Source organism: Mirounga leonina, unplaced genomic scaffold (assembly GCF_011800145.1).
Source record: "Mirounga leonina isolate KUSES-001 unplaced genomic scaffold, KU_Mleo_1.0 Mir_454, whole genome shotgun sequence".
Lineage (NCBI taxonomy): Eukaryota > Metazoa > Chordata > Mammalia > Carnivora > Phocidae > Mirounga > Mirounga leonina.
The window spans coordinates 9,210,690-9,231,846 of record NW_023270763.1 but is presented as its reverse complement, the minus strand read 5'-3'; the positions used below and the strand labels follow the sequence as shown (position 1 = coordinate 9,231,846).

Sequence of the window (21,157 nt, the reverse complement as noted above, 5' to 3'; positions counted from 1 at the left end):
AGCTCTTCTGACTGAGCCAGCCAGGTGCACCTAAAATAATGTAGATGTTATTTGTTCGAGCTGTTTTAGGTTCTCAGCAAAATTGAGCAGAAAGTACAGGGATCTCCTATATACCCCCTGTTCCCACGTGTACAAAACTGTCCCCACTGTCAACATCAACACCAGAGTAGGACATTTGTTCCAGCTGACAAACCTTCCCTGATACATCATTATTGTCCAAAGTGAAGTTTACCTTAGGAATCACTCTTGGTGTGGTACATTCTATGGGTTTTGACAAATGGATAACACCCTGTACCTAACATTATGGTATCACGCACAATAGTGTCACTGCCTTAAAAATCCTGTGTTCCACCTTTATTTTAAAATATAAAATGGAGTCCATTTTTTAACTTAATATACTTCAATTTTTTCTCTATCTTCTCAAATTTTCTTCTGTTTCATTATTTAGTGATATTTTTAATGATATTTTTATCGAGTGTATACTGTAATTTATCAAACGAACTCCCTACTGTTGTACGTCTTAGTTACACGCATTTTTTTTTTTAAAGATTTTATTTATTTATTTGACAGAGAGAGAGATAGCGAGAGCAGGAACACAAGCAGGGGGAGTGGGAGAGGGAGAAGCAGGCTTCCTGCTGAGCAGGGAGCCCAACGCGGGGCTCGATCCCAGGACCCCGGGATCATGACCTGAGCCGAAGGCAGACACTTAACAACTGAGCCATCCAGGCGCCCTGCAGGCATGTTTTTCTATTATAAGCTATATTGCAATGAATGTTCTTACCATATAATCTTATGTACCAACACGAGAACTTCCTTTGCATGACTTCTAGACAAGGCTTCTGATTTAAGAATTTTAAGTCTCCCACCCTGAGTAATCACAGTCTGGTCATAGGCTATTTCCTTCCTCCTGTCTCTCTATCTAAGTGCAGGAGAGGAAGCACCTCTTCCAGATGGACTCCAGCCGACTGAGAGCAGCTAAGCATTCTACATGGGATGGGGATGGAAATGGGACAGATCCCAGATCCCAGCTGGGGACAAATAAGCCTTCCCGTGGAATCTGCCCATGCAGTCATGTCCTGGGTGCCTGAGAAGAAGCTGGAATTAGCAGCGTGATGCTTGCAAGTCCCAAGTGCACACAAAAGAGGAGGGGGGGTAGGGGCACAAAGAACCCTTGAGCCAAACAGCTGTGGTTCCCACATGAGCTCTAACTTCTACATCTCTGGGTGCATCTACATCCTCTAGAGTAGAGGAACCCCACTGACACATGCCTCGAAGGGCACCAAAGGGAGTGGGGTCATCAGAGGAGGTTAAAAATATCAATGCCAGAGATTAGACTATTTCCTAATGTATTTGTTTTCTATGAAAAATCGTATTTTATGAATTGTACATTGTACTTATTCGTCATGGAAAAATTAGAAAGTAGCGGAGAGCAGACAAAGTGAAACTATGGTTATCATCGAAGACAACTATATTTCACATGAAAAGGCACCAGGATCAAAAAGCAAAAGATGAATCGGTCATAGACTTCAATGTAAAACGTAAAACTATAAAAGTCATAGGAGGTAACAGATGACCTTGGGTACAGCAATGACTTTTTAGATAGAACACCAGAGTCACGTTCCATGAAAGAAATAATTGATCATCAAGCTGGACTTCATTAAAATTAAAAAAAGTCTGGAAAAATCACTGTCAAGAGAATGAGAACCCACAAACTGGGACACATCTGATAAAGGACTGTTATGCGAAACATATAAAGTACTCTTAAAACTCAACAACAGGGGTGCCTGGGTGGCTCAGCCATTAAGTGTCTGCCTTCGGCTCAGGTCATGATCCCAGGGTCCTGGGATCAAGCCCCACATCGGGCTCCCTGCTCCGCGGGAAGCCTCTTTCTCCCTCTCCCACTCCCCCTGCTTGTGTTCCCTCTCTCTCTATGTCTCTCTCTGTCAAATAGATAAATAAGATGTTAAAAAAAATAAAACTCAACAATAAGAAGATAAACAGCCTGATTAAAGAATGGGCCAAAAACCTTAACAGACACCTCTCCAAAGAAGATAGCAAATGAATGTACGAAGAGATGCTCCCCCTCGTATGTTACCAGGAAACACAAATTAAAACAACACTGAGATACCAGTACACACTTGTGAGAATGGCCAAAATCCAGAATACGGATAACACCAAATTCCGTGAGGATATGGGCCACAGGACCTCTTGCTCATTGCTCGGTGGGAATGTAGAATGGTGCAGCCACTTTTGAAGATTTTATTTATTTATTTGACAGAGAGAGACATAGCGAGAGAGGAACACAAGCAGGGGGAGCGGGAGAGGGAGAAGCAGGCTTCCCGTTGAGCAGGGAGCCCAATGTGGGGCTGGATCCCAGGACCCTGGAATCATGACCTGAGCTGAAGGCAGACACTTATCGGCTGAGCCACCCAGGCGCCCCTAATGCAGCCACTTTTGAAGACGGTTTGGCAGTTTCTTATAAAACTAAACTTACTCTTACCACACAAATCAGCAATGGCACTCCTTGGCTTTTACCCAAAGGAGTTGAAAACTTATGTCCAAACAAAACCTGTTCATGGGTATTTATGGCAGCCTTATTTATAACTGCCAAAACGTGGAAGCAACCAAGACATTCCTTAGTTGGCGAATGGATAAACTGTGGTACAGTCAGACAATGGGATATTACCGAGCACTAAAAGGGAAATGAGCTATCAAGCCCTGAAAAGACATGGAAGAACCTTAACTGCATGTTATTAAGGGAAAGAAGCCAATCTGAAAAGGCTTCTGTATGATTCCACTGTACGATTATGATTATGTACTGTATGATTCCAATTCCATGACATTCTGGAAAAGGCAAAACTGTGGAGACAGTAAAAAGACCAGTGGTTGCCAAGGGCTGGGGGAGGTGGGGAGGGATGAATAGGTGGGGCACGGAGGATGTTTGAAGCCAGTGAAACTATCCTGTGTGATACCACTGTGATGGGTACATGTCCGGATACATTTGTCCAAAGCCACAGAATATACAAGGCCCCAACACCACAAGTGAACTATAATGCAAACTACAGACTTCAGGTGATTATGATGTTATCAGGGAAGGTGCATCACTTGTAACCAATGTACTATGTTGGCAGGGGATGTTCATAAAGGGGGACACTACACGTGTTTGGAGGCAGGGGGTATATGGGAAATCTCCATACTTCCTGCTCAATTTTGCTGTGAATCTAAAATTTGCCCTAAAAAAAAATAAGGGGGTCCCTGGGTGGCTCAGTCAGTTAAGTGGCCGACTCTTGATTTAGGCTCAGGTCATGATCTCAGGGTCCTGGGATCGAGCCCTGAGTTGGGCTTCGTACTCAGTGAGGAGTCTGCCTGAGATTCTCACTCTCTCCCTCTGCCCCTCCCCCCACTGAGGTGTGCATGCTTTCTCTCTCTCTCTCTCTAATAAATAAATAAATCTTTAAAAAAATTAGGTCTTAATTAAAAAAAAAAAGTAAAAAGGTTTCTAATATCCAAAAACTCTCAGCCACATGGAAGAGAACACTACATAGGAAGCAAGACCTAAAGGAATTCCAGTTTGGATAACAAGTCAGGCTAGGTATCTGGGTTGACCTTCCCATTGAAAACTACTAAAATATTGGGTAAAATATTTAAAACTTCTTTTTGAAGGCATTAATGAACTAATGAGAGGCCAAGGAATCCTCAGGCCAGGGACTGAGTCCATACAGGTAACCAGGTGAATAAGTGGAATGCTGGGGTGATGGAGTTGGTGGAGACAGGGGTTTTGCCACACCACGTGAACCAGGTGGTGAATAGGAGGCAGGGCTCTGGCCTGCCCACGTTGAAGAGTCTGGTGGAAGAGGCAAAGACTGCTTCCCTGGGGTAGAGGAACCAAGGGTGAACTGGAAATAACGTAGATCCCAGCACTCCTGCACCAAAAGAGTCCTCCCTGAGGACCTCAAACCACTGTTATATCAGAGGGAGGGAAAAAAAACTTCTGGGAATTGGACCCAGGAGCCAGAGCTCAAGGGGCTCTGCCTGGAATTCACAAAGCCTTAAATTGAGAATTTAATTTAGAGAGATCTCAATGGAAGGAAATGCCCGTTCTCTCTGGAGGAACCTGACTTGAAAGAGTTCCCACAAATACGATTCCCAGGAAAATGAGCAATGCACAGTAAAAAATAAGCACAAAAAGAAACTCCACAGCATGAAAAACATTCATCAAAAACAACGGATGGCAGGAACAGATCTCGAGGGGCTTTAGATAACGGAAGTATAAGAAGTGATATATGAGGTCACTGTCTAATTTGTCTAAGTAAATAAGAGGCTGTTTCAAAATACGTAAGAAATCATAAAAAATGACAAGAAATCGGGCGCCTGGGTGGCTCAGTTGGTTAAGCGACTGCCTTCGGCTCAGGTCATGGTCCTGGAGTCCCGGGATCGAGTCCCGCATCGGGCTCCCTGCTCAGCAGGGAGTCTGCTTCTCCCTCTCCCGCTCCCCCCTCTTGTGCTCTTTCTCTCTCTCACTCTCTCTCTCAAATAAATAAATAAAATCTTAAAAAAAAAAAATGACAAGAAATCATAAAAAATGACAAGCAGATTTGGGGGAAAAAAAGAACTCCAAGAAATAAAAGCTAGACTAAAATTATAAATCTTATGAAGAGGTTTAACAACAGATTAGACCCAGCTGAAAAGGGAACAACAAATGAACTGAAAGCTAGATTTACTGAAATTACCCAGAATGCTGTAACGAGGCAAACAGGAAGAAAACGATGAAACAGGGGTTTAAAGACATGGGGTGAATGGGGCACTTGGCTGGCTTAGTCGGTGGAGCATGAAACTCTTGATCTCAGGGTCATGAGCTCAAGCCCCATGTTGGACATAGAGCTTAAAAAAAAAAAAAAAAAAAAAGGCACTGGGGTATAGAGTGGGAAAGACTGACATAACCAAAGTCTCAGGGGTAAATATGGAGTGGAGTAAAGGTGATAGTTGAAGAGACAGAGAATTTTTTGTAACTGATAAAAGATATTAACCCACAGATTCAAGAAGTCTAAAGAATCCCAAATAAATTTGCACCTATTCGTAGTAAGGTCTTAAAATGGTCAGAGGAAAACCAGATTTGCTTTTAAGAAGGGACAATGACTCTGATAGCCAGCTTCATGGAAATGATGGCATCCAGAAGTCAGTGGAAGGATATCTTGAATAATATCGTCCATGTGCTGAGAGAAAATAACTGTCACCCAGAATAACTGTCACCCAGAGAGAGTATCTTCCACATAGGAGAGTGAAATAAAGACATTCCCAAACAAGTAAAAGCGGTTATTTGCCACCATGAGATTCTCACTAAAGGAAATAATTCAGGCAGAAAAAAAAGTGACCCCATATGTTAGAATGCAAATGTAAAGAAAGAAAGAGGACAGAATAAAACAATTAAAATAAAATATCTTATAGTCTAAAAAGAAAAACAAAACCAAAATTACAATACATGACAATAATAACATACAAATTTAGAGGAGGGCATGGAGTGAAAATATTCTAAGGTCTTTGTGTTATAGAGGAAACAGCTAAAGACATGAATTTTAGCTCTTGATAAACTAAACTTGCATTTTGTAATTATTGGATAACATACCAAAGGGTAAGAAATAAAAGCAGAGTTAAAAAAAAATCTCCTAACTAGTAATAAGGGGAGAATGGGATGAGAAAAAAAATACCCAATCAATCCAAAGAAGACAAGGAATGAAGAAAAATGGAAACAAGACAGAAGGGGCAAAGAGAAAGCACAAACTAAGATGGAAGGTATAAATCTAAAAATATTTTGCATTATAATAAACATAAATGGGGTAAATGTACAGCTAAAAGACAAAGACTGCCATCTTGACGAAAAACAACAACAAAATCCAACTAAATGCTATTTATAAGGGACTTTTCTAAGACACAGAATATAGAAAAGTCAAAAGTAAAAGGGTGGAAAAAGATACACCAGGCAAATTCTAACAAAAAAGAAGAAGACCCAAGCTTTCCATGTTTTGAGATATAACTGAAAGCTCTCCAACATGCACCTGGGAGGTTTGGGAACAACTCTCAGCTTTGTTCAGACCAACTAGCCTGTGATGTAGGAAAAGCTGCTTCCCTCTCTGGGCCTGTATTCTCATCAGCACTGGGTGGACTGGATGCCACAATTGCTAACATTCTGTGAGTAGAAGTAAGAATTTGAAGGAAAGGGCCAGAGCTCTCAACCAGTGGGGGCAAACAGACGTATCAGAATCAACCCAAGAAAGTCTTCAAAATGCAGATTATGCACCATCAATACACATACTCCTTGGACAACAGAATCTAGAGGGATCCTGGTGTGTGTATAAAAACCTTCTTTTCCAATTGATTCCAATACCACCACCTACCTCCTCCCCCATCCTAAGGCACTGAGAATCTCTAGATTCCCAGGGAAGAAGGGAAAGAAAAGGTACTGGCATTAAGAATTGGGAATGCTAGTTCTCAATGTACTGTGACCCACATGGGACCAGCAGAAGGAAAGACACAGGAATTGTGGCAAAGTCACTGCTGAGGGATCCAATGCCCAGAGAGCGTTACGATGTGAGGTTCCATTGGCAGGAGAAACTCCCAGGCCCTAGAACTACCCTACAGCTTTAGGGTCCCCAGGTAAGACCGTGGATATCATGGTACTATTTGGGGCAATTGCTGACCCCTCCTTGATGGTCATGAGAGAAATCCTAAGCAAGTTGAAAGAGAGGAATTCATTCCGCTCCACAGTCCTTGTTCTGTGGCCTCTGGGGAAGGAGAAGCAGGTGCAGGTGGCCCCCGGGTGCATCTCCAAACTCACCCACATCCTGCTCATGTCACTCAATTCATTTTTGTATCTCAGGGAGTCCTTCAGGACCTGGAGAGGGAAGAGAAGAGCTGATGAGAGAAGAGAAGGCAAGGAGACAGAGGATGGTGTAAGATGGGGCTGGGGTGGGCAGAGAGGCTGACAGACAGACAAGTCTACCTCCAACCAGCAACCTAAAGGCCAGGAGAAGGGGGCAGCTGCCCCCCCCAGTGGCGAAGTGGACAGTGCCCCTTTCCCCCAGGCGATCCCACTTTCCCCACAAGGGTCCCCAGCCCCCTGGCCAGCCCCTGCAGTCCCAGGAACTCACGTTCGGGTGTCCATCTCGGAGGAGTTTGTGAAACACGTGGCAGAACTTCCAGCAAAGGACAGCATTGCTAGAGAGGGGTAGCCGGTTGACAACAGACCAAAAGGTCTGTGCCCCTTTCTCATGGTGGGTGCCCAGTATGCATGGTGGGAGGGGGTCATGGAAAACAAAGGCATGGATGGGCCTTTTCCAGTTTGTACAAGAGTGCTCTGGGCCAGTGGCGGTCCTGGTTTACCTTTAGCAGGAAGATGCTTTGGTTGAAAGAAGGGCTTCGCTGTGGGAGGAAGACTCTGCCCTTCCCCTGGGTTTGGCTGAGGGTGTGATGGGGCCTTTCGGGGAATAATAACAGCTCACATTTTAGCAATACATTACAGTGTCTCAAAGGTCTTTCTTATCCAGTATTCAGAAGTGAGGGCAGGCTTCAGCTCTTCATCAGGGGCCCTGGCCCTGGTGGGGACACCTCGGCTCCTCTTCCAAGCAGCACCTGACTCCTTTCCATACAGGCACTCTGCTGTTTTCTGTGCTTTATTTCCTTATTGAAGTATAGTCGGCACCCAATGTACATTCATTTCAGGTATCCGACATAGCGATCAGACAACTTCACATATAGCTACGGTCTGTCACCAGATGACACCATTACAATACCATTGACTATATTCCCGATGCTGTACCTTGCATCCCCCCTGATTTAGTCATTCCATAACTGGAAGCATTTCCCCAAAACTTAAAATGACTCTTATACACCCCCCTTTCCATAAACCTTCTTGGTTTATGCTTCTTGGTGCATGCATTTCCCTATACCTTGAACTCGCTGTATATGGAATCCTGGGACCACATCCACCCGAAATCCAATTTCAAATGCACCCACAGACTCCCTGCCACAACCTGCATGTAATAAACGTCCATCTGGTCTAGCGTGATTTTAAGTTAGCGCTTATATGGGCCTCACACACCCAGCAACTGGGCACCATCAACTCCAAGTGTAGGTCTTTTCCCAGAACTACAGGCTTCTTTGTCAAGGCTCAGGTAAGAAACGGGGTGCCACGCAGGACAGAAAGCCCTGCCTCGGGCCAGAAACTCTATGATTCATCCAGAACACATGTTGTTTTGCTTCTGAGCTGGAAGGTATCAACAAGTTCCTTCCCCAAACTGAAATTTGCATTTCGAGGGGGGTGGGCTTGAACACAGACTTCTGGGTCTGGAAGCTGATGTCAGCTTTTGGTCTTAGAGGGGTTTCTGAAATAACTACAGTTTCCCTTAAAGCACAGTCCCCTCAGGCTAGATGGAAGCCAAGAGGAGAGCTGGACAGCTTGCAACCCCTCTCACAGGCTGACTTCTCACGGCAGACTGTGGTTACTTTACCGGAAGCGGGAGCAGGTGTAGAGCTAGCCAGGCACCCCGACTTTGAGAGGCAAGGAGACCTTTCTGTCCTTTGATTTCATAAGCATTTTAATGCACCCACTGCGTGTCAGGCAGGCACTCAGGGATATAAAAAAAATAAATAAAACTCCGTCCCTAGCCCTCTGGGAGTGGATACACGGGGGGGGGGGGGGGGGGGGCAGTTAGACACCCAGGATAAATGGCTGTCTGAACAGCACTTCTGACGTCAGATTTCCAAATGCTTATTCAGCTGGGATTGAGAGGGGCTGACGGTCTCCAAAAAAATCAATAAAGAATAAATGTTTTGCGGTATCTTTAGGCTTTAAAACCCTACTCTTTGGAGTAGAGCCTTTTAACATTTATCCACCTCTTAGAAATGGTGAAGCAGAGAAACTCACGGAAGGTGAGAGTGGGAATGTTAGACCTTTGAAATCTTCTTCAGCCAAGTCTTTCATTTGACAGACAAGGGGATGAAGGCTCACGGAGGCCCCGCTGGACCCACTCGAGGCTCCAGAGCGAGCCAGACTGCTGCCGAGGTGGGATTCCAGAACCTCCTTGTGGTGCCCCTTCCATCACCCCGGGTAGCCTCCCTGGAAGGCTGTGATGTGGCCCAAGCACACTGACCTCGACAACAGTCTCTTATTTCATATCTCAATCGGACGGATCAGTATTCTTAGCAGATGGGGGTCAGGACCAGGTCATTCCCCCTGAGAAAGTCATTGGGGCTTTTCTTGACTTGGTAAAGCAAGGGGACTGTGCCTTTCTGGGGATAAAAGGGCAAGGTCTAACTAGGCTCACGGTCAGGCCAGGTTTCTGGGGTACCTGGGAGACGTTCTAGAGCCCCCAGCCTGCAGCAAAGCCCTAAAGTCCAACCAAAGTATCTTCCCACCAAAGACAAGCTGCTTACCCACCAGTAAAGAGCAGTACGTGCTGTTAGCAATGCTTCCCAATGGGCTGCTATGGGCTAGGCATCCTGCTGGAGGGGCAGGGCTCCTCTGGCCACCGTACCCGGAGGGTCTCCTCCAGGGGCTGAGGTGGGATGGCTTCCACAGGAGCTGTTCTGACCCGGCTGTTACTGCCACCACGAGAAGCCCAGCCTCCACTTGCCCCGGGCTGTACCCTGCTCCTCCCCGGCACACACACAAACAATGGCTTCGCCCCACTCGCGCAGCCTTGCCTTTGGAACTTTGGGGGTCAGCCCTCCAGCTCTTGGGCTCTATCCGTCAAGGGCAGATCCCAAGGGATCCAACAGCCAGCATGCAGCCTGCACTTCCCTCCAAAGCCACACCCCACGAGGGTGGCTGCCTGGGGCCAAACTTGGCATGGGGGTGGGGGCGGGAGTAGCGGGGTGGTGGTGAAAACCTCCAAGCCACCAGTTCCCTATGCTGCCGTGAGGTTCTTGTCTTCTGCCCGGCTGACTGTGCGTGAACCAGCTCAAACTGGTGGATCTTATTTCCATGGCTGCCCATCTCCCCCCCAGCCCCCCGGGGCATAAGGCAGCAGAGACCTTTGGCTTTTTGGCTTTCGAGCCCAGAGAAGAGGAGATGATCATGTTCCCAGCGGGTGGTCCGTGTGGTCCCTATGGGCCAAGTGCAGGGTCTGGAGCGCTTTGACAATCGCTCCTGTGCCCCCAGGAAATCTCTCAAAGGGAAGTCCTACGAGGGGCGGGGTCCTTGGTAAGCCGTAAAGAGTGGAGCTAGGAGGTGGCTTTGGTCCCTTCACCCTGATGAACTGTGGTCTCAAAGGCCAGCTGCTGCCCACTGAGGCAGCTTAAACCCTGCAGGAGGCCTGGCCAGTGGAGGGGTTCCCCTTCCTGCAGCTGAGCAAGGACACCTCGCCCTGACCTCAGCCCCCGCAATTTGACCCGCCTCAGGGTTGGTCTTCCAAGCAACATCCAAAAGGATATTTCTGGCGTGTTTTTCCTTTACAGCCACTTCCTGCGTATTAATGGCCTTATTGATGCTGACAGTCTGAAAAACAAGAGGAAGGGGGAGGGGAACGGAGGCTGAGATGAATACGCTCCTAGTGTCTGAGACCCTCCCAGGCACCCCACCCCTTTCTCTCCCTGCAATGACTCCTCCCCAGCTCCCCCAGGACCCCTGTGCCCCACGGTCCCTGTACAGGGCCCCCAGTGGGGGGCAGAGGTGGGCAGCGCTCCCAGGCCAGCTGGCCCAGGCTGTCCTAAGGCAGCGGGCTTTGCTGCCTGGCATTGGCTGTGCCCAGCTGCTGTGCCTGCCTGCCACTCATTCACTTGGCACAACAACATGGCAATTAAAGCCTGCACAAAGGGATGCTTTTCATCCCCCAGGGAAACATTATTTCTCTGGGAGCAGGAGGAAGAGGAGCTGAGATCAGGGAGCGGCTGTGGCCCAAAGGCCATCCAGCCACCCCTCTCTCACCGCTAGAGCCTTCCATGGAGACTTCCCTAGCTGGCCCGGGTCTGCAGGGGTCACTCTAATCTCTCGTTTTCCCCACTTCTGGGTATCTTCCAACCCTAACCAAATTCTCCTTTATTCCCTCACTTAAAGCGCATGAAAAATGTTCACTGCTCTCCAGTTGTGTTAAAAATCATAACTCTCTTCGGAATGTAGCCAGCCATGTGTACAGACAAATACAGCTTAACACAAACACACAAACGGGATCGTATCACGTGATCTGTTTAAATATAGGTATTTTCCTTTTCCTGTTTTGCTGTACTCCCCTTCCGTAGATGGTATGCACCTTGAGCCACATTAATGTGTTATGCATAACACACACACACACACACACACACACGAGCACATACACCTCTACCCACCAAACGGGTTAATTGTGCCACTGTTCTACAGAAATGGGATCGCCAAGTACAGACTTTTCTACATCCTGCCTTTCTCACTTGAAAATAGCTCATGAAAAATTCTCCAAGCGGGATGGCAAAATTCTAGCCCATTCCTTTTTTTTTTTTTTCCCTAGCCCATTCTTTAAAGAGACAGCATACTATTCCATGGTGCGGGTCGGTGTGATTTATACAAGCATTCCCATACCGGTAAGCAATCAGTTTTGCCTTTTTTTTTTTTAACCATTTTAGTCAACATGCTTATACGTGTATCCTTATTAATCGATGCCTTCATTTCCAACGGGTAGATTCCTAGGAGTGGGATACAGTGGGTCAAAGCGTGTTGTTTTGTTTTGTTTTTTTAAACTTCTCATTATGGAAAGATCCAAACACAGACAAACATGAAGACTAATCTCATCGGCACGCACAGCCCCCAGCGTCAACCTTTATGAACGCGCAGCCGAACTGGCTTCCTTACTGACAAGGATTCGCAAACATTTTCTGTAAAGGGCCAGTTAGTAGATGTTTTAGGCTTTGCAGGCTACATGGTTCTCCACTGCAAGTCCTCCGTTCTGCAGAAGCTGGAACACAAAAGGAGCCTCACACATACTAAACAAATATGTAACAGAATGAGCATGGCTGTGTTCCAATAAAACTTTATATACAAAACCAGGCGGAGGTCTGGATTTGGTCCATGCCTGTAAGCGTGCTGACCCTTGCTTTCTACCATCAGCCACTTGACCCCCTTGCTCCCTGGATTATCTGAAGTAAAATCCCAGGCATTACATCATTTTACTAGTAAATAGTTCAGGATGAGCCTCTTAAGAAGAAGGAAAAAAGGACTATTTACAAATTAACCATAACACCATTATCACACCTAAAATTTTAAGGACACTTCTTTAACATCATCAAATGGCTAGTTAATGAACACATTTCCCTCTTGTGTCAAAACAGAACTTTCTTGCCCTTGTTCTAATCAGGATCCCAACAAGGTCGCCATCTTGCTTTCTGAAACCGTTCATGTTTCCACTGACCATGTACAAAAGCATCCCCACCACCACCATTTTTGCTGGTCTTATGGGTATGGTGATGTTTCACTGTGACTTTATTTCGTATTTCCCAGACTGCTAGTGAGTTCTGAGTATTTCCCTACATGCTCTCACGGTTGACCAACTGCCTTATGTAGTTAAGTACGCTCACCTGCCTTGGATCGCTTCTCCTGCCCCTGGATTATGCTGGTAGATTCCTACATTGTCCTCTAAGTGCTTCATTGTTAGTTCTTTCACGTTTAAGTCTTTATCTGGAAAAAATACATACCTACGTACATGTTTATGTACACATTGTACAAAATAGGTTATTTCTAGGCTTTACCAGGATATATTCTTTCACATCTTGTTTATGTAACTTTGGGCTGTATTCCTGAAATCCGCTTTTCCATGTAATTTTTTTCTCTCCACAGACTCAACTCTTCGACAGCATTAAGCTCTGTTGCGGGTTGAGATGTGTCTCCCCAAAAAAGATGTGTTCGCATCCAAATCCTCCAGTACCTACCAATGTGATCTTATTTGGAAATAGGGTCTTCACAGATGTAATTAGTTAAGATGAGGTCATAATGGATTAGGCTGGGTCCTAAATCCAGTATGACTGCTACCTTAGAAGAAGGCCACATAGGGGCGCCTGGGTGGCTCAGCCAGTTAAGCGGCTGCCTTCGGCTCAGGTCATGATCCCAGGGTCCTGGGATCGAGCCCCGCATTGGGCTCCCTGCTCGGGGGGGAGCCTGCTTCTCCCTCTGCCTGCCACTTCCCCTGCTTGTGCTCTCTCTCTCTCTGTCAAATAAATAAATAAAATATTTAAAAAAAAAAAAAGGAAGAAGAAGGCCACATGAAGACAAAGGGACACACAGACACACGGGAAGAAGACAGACATGTGAAGACAGAGGCAGAGATTAGAGTGAATCACCTATAAACCAAGGAATGCCAAGGATGGCCAATGACCATCAAAAGCTTAGGAAGAGGCAAAGAAGGATTCTTCCCTAGAGCCTTCAGAGGGAGGACAGGCCTGCCGACACCTTGATGTTGGACTTCTAGCCTCTAGAATGGGGAGAACAAACTTCTGTTGTTGTTTTTTTTTAAAGATTTTATTTATTTATTTGAGAGAGAGAGAGAGAGCACAAGAAGAGGGGAGCGGGAGAGGGAGAAGCAGACTCCCCGCTGAGCAGGGAGCCCGATGTGGGACTCGATCCCAGGACTCCAGGATCATGACCTGAGCCGAAGGCAGTCGCTTAACCAACTGAGCCACCCAGGCGCCCAAACTTCTATTCTTTCAAGCTACCCTGTTTGTGCTGATCTGTCACGGCAGCCTCCAGAGGCAAACACTGGGGCCTTTCCCATCAGGCTAGTCAAGAAGGAATCTCATATGCGAGATTCTGCAAGAAAGAAGGAAAAAGCTTATTCCCCTCAAATTTCCCAACACAGTGTTACTGGTGTCCCAGCACCAGCTTCCTCTTAATTAGTCCTTGCTTGGACCTCATTTCTCAGCGTCTGCTTCCAGGCCCATCCCAGGCCCCTCTCGTTTCCCCTTAACTCCCTCAGGTGGGTTAACATGGTTTAAGCTATGTTTCTCCCCTGGCTCCAGGACACTGACAGGATCCTGGCTGCAGATGGACCTCTGGCCAAAACCACCACATTTACTGGGCCCTAAGAGGCCGCCTGTGTTCCGTATGGAATTATAAGGGGCGTAAATATGTAAAATGACAACAATAGACCCAGACATGGTAAGGTGCTGAACTGGATGTGGTCAAGGTCTAGGGGATTGGGTAGAGGCAGTCAGTAGTATGGGCTGAGAGAAAGAGGAGAAACCCGTGTTAGCCAGACATATTAGAAACCACACCAGGGCCTCAAGGGGGGACTCCTGATGGCCAGGGTTTAGATGCATTCCACAAATATTTCTTTTTTTTTTTTTTAAGATTTTATTTATTTATTTGACAAAGAGATAGAGAGAGAGCACAAGTAGGCAGAGAGGCAGGCAGAGGGAGAAGCAGACTCCCCACTGAGCAGGGAGCCCGGCGCGGGGCTCGATCCCAGGACCCTGGGATCATGACCTGAGCCGAAGGCAGCCGCTTAACCGACTAAGCCACCCAGGCGCCCCTCCACAAATATTTCTTTACACTGACTGACGACCCCTTGCCCAAGCTTGTGGTCATTATGAGTCTTGCTCGCAAAAATAAGAAAACCCAACACCTTAAAGTTCCCTTCAACAACATAAAATAATATACCATGAGCTTGGAGCTCTAGGTCCTGTATGTGACTGTGTGTTGGCTGAAACCTGAAAAAGTTCTGTGCTCTAGACGTTGACTGGAGGGGGAAGCCCCTGGAAACTGCGATACTGCTCTGGGAAGACCTCTTAGAGGAAGAAGGTGGTGACCTTTCCCAGGTGCTGTAATTATCCCTGCAGTTTACCTACGTCTCTCATTTACGGCTCATTCAAACCCAGGGCCATCTATGATTCTTCCACAGGAAGACCAAGCAACTGGCCCAAGGTCATACTACTGGGTTCCGACCTTGGTCGGCTGAATCTTCGAGCCCAGCCCTGAACCTCCGTGACAGCTCTGGGCTGTGGAGGAACTGGCAGTCTAGGCGGCTGGGTCTAGGTCAGGGTCACAGAGGACAGGCCACCGGGCACAAGAAGGAAAGGCCTGGAGCAGGCAGGCTATGTGGCTGGAGGGCAGCATGGAGGCCCGGGAGGGATGGGGATGGAGCCAGAGAGGGAGGTGGCGCTGGGTGCGGAAGGCCAGTGGGCTTCTGAGCTCTGAGCGGGTGGGTAGGGCCAGCAGGGGTGTGAAGGCCAGAGCAGAAGAGGATGGAGCATGCAGGAAGAAGCTAGTGACAACAGAGAAATGAAGGAGTAAAGCCTCAGCCAAAATGAGAGAAATTATAATGCAAAGAGCCCAATAGAAGGTGGGCCCTAGAGTGAATTTCTTTTTTCTTTTTAAGATATTTACTTTTTTGAGAGAGAGAGAGAGGGCGAGCGGGGGTGGGGGGAGGAGCAGAGGGAGAGGGACACAGACTCTGTGCTGAGTGTGGAAGCCCAATGCAGGACTTGATCCCATGACCCTGAGATCATGACCTGAGCCCAAATCAAGAGTCAGATGCTTAACCGACTGAGTCCCCCAGGCACCTCTAAAGTGAATTTCAATGACATTGGTCAAAAGGAGCTCCCAGGGGACACAGCAGAGGGAAAGCATCAAAGATGCTACAGAGGTTTTGAGTGTAGACAGGTGAGAGCAGAGGAAGCGTGTCTCAGGCTGAGGGGACCCTGTAAGATGAGGAGGAGTCCAGGAGGGTTCTGGGTGAGAAACAGCATTTTAAAAAGAATGAGGAAGTGAAGGAGCAGTGAATGATCACCACGAGAATGGCAGCTAAGGGTGCTTGCTACCAGGCCCTGTGCTAATAATAGGCATTTTGTATTAATGATCTCACTAAAGTCTTCTAACTCAACATCCTCCAAGTAGGGGAGTATTAGTATTAATCACCTCCATTTTACAGGTGAGGAAACCACGGCTTATAAAGGCTAAGTAACTTGCCCAAGGCCCCTCCACCAGTGAGTGATGAGCTGAGACTCAGACTCCACGATGTGGCTCAGGCTCTGAGTCGCAATCCCCACACTAGACATGGCCCTCCATGCCAGGGACACAGAATCAGAATCCAAATGATTTCCACAGGCTGGAAAAATGGGTTAAATTTCCCAAGATGCAACCCAGTAGGTATAAAGATTTCCTATATTTAGATCTACCTCTCTGGCACAGGGGAGACAGGACTCAAATCAGCACTTGTGAAAGGAGTTAGGTGTTTCATTTGGCTGCTAACTTACTATAAGCAACACTATGAAGTGGTTGATCAAAATGCAAATCTGGGGTCTGGATGTATTAAAAGGAATATAGTGTTCAGAATGAGGGAGGGGATGGTTCCAACTCTATGCAGGATCAATTCACACAGAAAACACTGTTCAGTTTGGGGCTTTATACATTATGTGAAAAACTGACAAACTACACCACTTCTAGAAGAGAGTGACTTGGATTGGGAAGAACCCAGGAACTGAGGAAAATTTAGAGGAATATCAACATTCTGAAGGGTGGTCATGTGGAAGGAGGAATAATCCCAAGGATCAAACCCAGACCAATGGGTAGAAGTATATGGTGGCCATTTTCGGACTTAAAGCTGTCTTGTGAAAGAGAGAATTCCCCATTAAAAGTATACAGGCAGATGCATGGCAACCTCTCTTCAGGGTTACTGTGGAAAGAACCGATAGGCTCAGTCTGGATTTGATGATTTTTAGGTTCCTTCCCCTTTTTTAGACTCTGTAAAGGTCCTTCAGATAATGGAGGGCTTTGAATATCAGGGCAAGAAATTATGGCCTGATGGACACTAGGGATCCAGAGAAGGCTCTTGAGCAGAGGAGGCACCTGATACAAAAGCCCTTCCATCCTGCTGGGTGTGAGGAGTTACCTTTTCAGTGCCATAAGGAAAGCGTGGAACAATTTCTGTGTGCACATAGTCATAGCCCCCAGGACGAGTCCAGGACACCGACAAAGGGCCTAGCCTGGCACCGGGCTGCGGAATGAAATTTCTGCCCAAACCAACAGCTACAAGACGTCCGCGTGCCCTGCCTGCCCTCGTGAGGACGGCCCCAGACCTTTCTCTTGCAGCTCATAGGAGCTCCCACTTTACTGCAGTGGACATGCCTGAGGTTCCCAGACCAACGCTTTGCCACGTACAAGTGCCCGAGGGGAGGGCCCGGCCCACGGCTGTAGGCGGGCTGCCCGGTTTCTGAGCCTCAGCATTCTGGGCTCATAAAGGCAGGCTGTGGGTCCTCCAGGGCCCTTGGAACATCAGACTCGGGGACATTTCCAGGACAGACGTTCCCGGCTATGACGAGTTTCCAGTACTTCTGTGAAACTTTACTCCTGGGATGGCATCCCACGTCATGCATGCTCCACTTCCTTCTACATTCCAAATCCCACCCTTCTTCCCAGGGCAGACCAAATTTGACCATCGAGTAGACTGGCTAGGCCACTCTGGCTAATGATTTCTACTTTCTGACTTTCTTTTTTTAGATGTATTTATGAGACAGAGAGAGAGAGCATGAGCGAGCAAGCAGGGGGAGGAGCAGACGGAAAGAATCTCAAGCAGACTCCGAGCTGAGTGGGGAGCTCGATGCAGAGCTTGATCCCACGACCCCAAGATCATGACCTGAGCTGAAACCAAGAGACGGACGCTCCACCGACTGGGCCATCCAGGCGCCCCTCCTACTTTCTTTTTGAATTCCAATTTCTCTTAGTGTTTTGACACTTGGTATGTTGTCTTACCTCCCCAGTGAGATTAATCTAATCCCGAGGGCCAGGACCTGCCTTCTTCCCTTGCGGGCCCTCAGCTGCTAAGGCAGGTGCAGAGTCTTAATAAATCGTAAGATTCCTAAGGACTGATTGCTTCCCAGTGCTCCCCCTCTAAAAAAGCACCAGGTATGCGATGATTCACGGTGTCTTGAGAAAATCTGCTCCCATTCCCTCCCCTCCCGAGATGCTCCCTGAAGGAAATCGTCAGGTCCTGAATGGGGCAATGCCTTCGGGGATCCTCCCAGGGCCGAGGGTGGGAAGTCGGGGCTCAATTTCTCACCTCCGGTCTACGTTAGAAAACATCCTCTGAAAACAGGCTGTGCTCCAGATTTCCCTGGAGTCACACAGGACCTACGACCACGCAGAGTCCCCCCTGAAAGAGCGGCATTGTACACGGCTTCCTGGCCCAGCTGGCCCTCGTGTCCCAAGCTGGTTCCGGAGAGCCAATTATCAGCAGGCACCGCGGGAAGGGTGACTTTCTCCTAGCCCCTCCTCCTCCCCCCCCCCCCCGCCCCATCCTCCGCTCCTTCAGGGCAGCCTTGGCCAGGCTGCAGCCGATGCAAAACTGTGGGGCCTTGCTTCTGCTGGGCCCTGTCCTGTCACGCATACAGCGCCTGGCAGGGGCCCCCGCGCTCGGGCTGGCTCGCAAAGGTTCCACGGCAGGGCTGGGCGGAGAGGATGTGCAGGAGGTTGAGGTGGCAGGTTCTGAAGCAAAGGACTGGAGGGGCCCCTGGCCGGGGCCACGCAGAGGGAAATGTGAGACCAGGAGGGGCAGAAGTGGAAGGGAGAAAGTGAGATGGAACAGAGGCAGAGAAAGTAAATGCAAAGAGCACGCGGGGCACAGGGGGCTGAGCAAAGGCACAGGTGGTGACCACCAATGGCCGGAGGGATGACTGCCCACTCGGAGGGCTGGGGACTGGGGACACCTCAGAAATAATAGAGCAGTCAACATTGCTCTCAGCAGATTAGTGGCAACAGCAGAGCCTCTACCAAGCCTACACTCGGGGATTTGCTTCCGATCCCCCGCTTTGGCCTGGAAGACAGGGAATCCGAGCCCTTATTTTCTGAGTCAAGTTGCCGTAGGTGGCCCAGGCAAGAGCAGGTGAGGCCAGGATTCCAACCCAGTTCGACTCCCCACACCGTGCCGCCCTCAGCAGTGCCCAGCAGCCCCATGACCGGCCAGCGCCGCCCACCTGCCTGCCTCACTTTCCACCCGACACTTGGTCCCCTGGTTTCTTTGGTGGCTCCTCACTTCCACCAGCATGCCCATCCACATATTTCTCTCCCAGTCCCCCTCCAAGTCCTTCTTAATGAGCCTTTGCCTCCCCGTGCTCCCATCCAGCCATCAGTCATGCTGTCCTTCCCACGCTGACCCCTCTGCTTCTTTCCGCTCCTCTGTCTCCACTCAAGCCCAAACCACTAGGATGTCCCCACTGGGCCACTGAAATATCCTCCCAAATGGACTGGTCCTCCCCAAGCTGCTCTGCACCCAGCAGTCAGAATGATCTGTGTACCTTGCAGGAGGTCACGCCCCAGCTCGGAGCCGGCCGCCCCGCTCCCATGCAGCCAAGCATCCATTCCTGCTCTCTGTCTACTACTTACGCTCCAACCACACAGCTGTCTTTTTGTTCCTCGAACATTTCATTTTTTTTTTTTTTAAAGATTTTATTTACTTGAGAGGGGGGGGGGGGGGGGGGGGGGCACAAGCCAGGGGAGGGGCAGAGGGGGAGGGAGGAGCAGAGCAGGGAGCCTGCTGTGGGGCCCGATCCCAGGACCCTGGGATCATGACCTGAGCCGAAGGCAGACGCTTCACCGACGGAGCCACCCAGGTGCCCCATTCCTCAAACGTTTCTAATTCTTTCTGTCTCTGATGCTCCTTATGGCTGGAAGGGTCTTCCTCCCATCTGCAAAGCTAGCTTTCCCTCCTTCTTCAGGCTGTTCAAATACCACCTCCTAGGCAGCCTGTCTAATCTAGGGCATCTCCCTGCCCCTTGCCCTGTAGTATCTCTTTACTACAACTCACGACTACCCTGGTTACTTCCTGCAGAGGCTCTTCTCACAACCTGAAATTCCCTTGTTTGTTCCTTTGCTTGGAGTCTTTCCCCATGAGGGCAGGGGCTGTGTTAGCCTGCCGTTCCCCTCAGTGAGCACACACAGTGCCTGGCGCTCAGACAGGCTGATGGACCCTTGTCTGCCCAATCCTCTCCAGGCGGACGTCCTTGTCAGCTCTCGATACCGTGCGTGCTCTCGTCTCCTGTTGAGGATGCCCCAGCTCCTCCTTCCTCCAAGTCCCTCACAGTTCTTCAATTAAAAATCTTGCTGGGGGGCACCTGGGTGGCTCAGTTGGTTAAGCGACTGCCTTCGGTTCAGGTCATGATCCTGGAGTCCCGGGATCGAGTCCCACATCGGGCTCCCTGCTCAGCAGGGAGTCTGCTTCTCCCTCTGACCCTCTGCCCCTCATGTGTTCTCTCTCTCTCTCTCAAATAAATAAATAAAATCTTTTTTTTTAAGATTTTATTTATTTATTTGACAGAGACAGAGATAGCGAGAGCAGGAACACAAGCAGCAGGAGTGGGAGAGGGAGAAGCAGGCTTCCCCCCGAGGAGGGAGCCCGATGTGGGACTCGATCTCAGGACCCTGGGATCATGACCCGAGCCGAAGGCAGACGCTTAACGACTGAGCCACCCAGGCGCCCAGATAAATAAAATCTTAAAAAAAAAAATCTTGCTGGGGCACCTGGGTGGCTCAGTCAGTTAAGTGTCCCACTCTTGATTTCGGCTCAGATCATGATCTCAAGGTCATGAGATCGAGCCCCACGTCTGGAGATCGAGCCCCATGTCAGTCTCCACACTCAGCGCAGAACCTGCTTAAGATTCTCTCTCTCTCTGCCCCTCCCCACTCTCTAAAATAGATAAATAAAATCTTAAAAAAAAAAGTTGAGAAGTTTAAAAAATGTCAATCACTTCTGGAGTTGGCAAGGTGTACACACCTGTGTTGGGAGGAGGGAGGTGGCCAGGATGGTGGGACACCCAGAAGGAAACTGGTGCTCACAGTGGAAAACACTGGTGGAAGCAACAGAGGTGTTCCTCCATGGAGCAACAGACAAACAAGCCATGGTCTCTTCACTTCAGCCGTTTTAAGGGAAGGAAATCTTGCCATGCACTATGACATGGACGAACCTGGAGGATATTATGCTCGGTGACGTTAGGCAGATACAAAAGGATGGATACTGTTTGATTGTATGTATCAGAGCTATCTAGAGTAGTCAAATTCGAAGAGACAGAGGAAGAATGATGGGTACCAGGGGCTCGGGGGGGGGAGGGGAGTAGCTGACGGGGATGGGGTCTCCTTTCAGGGTGATGAAAACGTTCTGAACTTAGTGATGATTGCACAACACCGTAAATGTACTAAATGCTGCTCAGTTATACA

The 21,157-nt window shown here is 48.4% G+C and overlaps 1 protein-coding gene across 3 annotated transcripts in view; it reads right to left on the bottom strand.

The window, feature by feature from the left end:
* HIP1 (huntingtin interacting protein 1) overlaps nt 1–21,157 on the bottom strand; it is a 146,619-nt gene that overhangs the window by 38,198 nt on the left and 87,264 nt on the right. For all 3 annotated transcript variants that reach the window (XM_034988630.1, XM_034988628.1, XM_034988629.1), the window contains exons 2-4: nt 10,429–10,492; nt 7,146–7,288; nt 6,833–6,889 (exon numbers count right to left, since the gene is read on the bottom strand). In XM_034988630.1, coding sequence (XP_034844521.1) covers nt 6,833–6,889; nt 7,146–7,288; nt 10,429–10,492 — 264 coding nt within the window. The remainder of the gene's footprint in view (nt 1–6,832; nt 6,890–7,145; nt 7,289–10,428; nt 10,493–21,157) is intronic.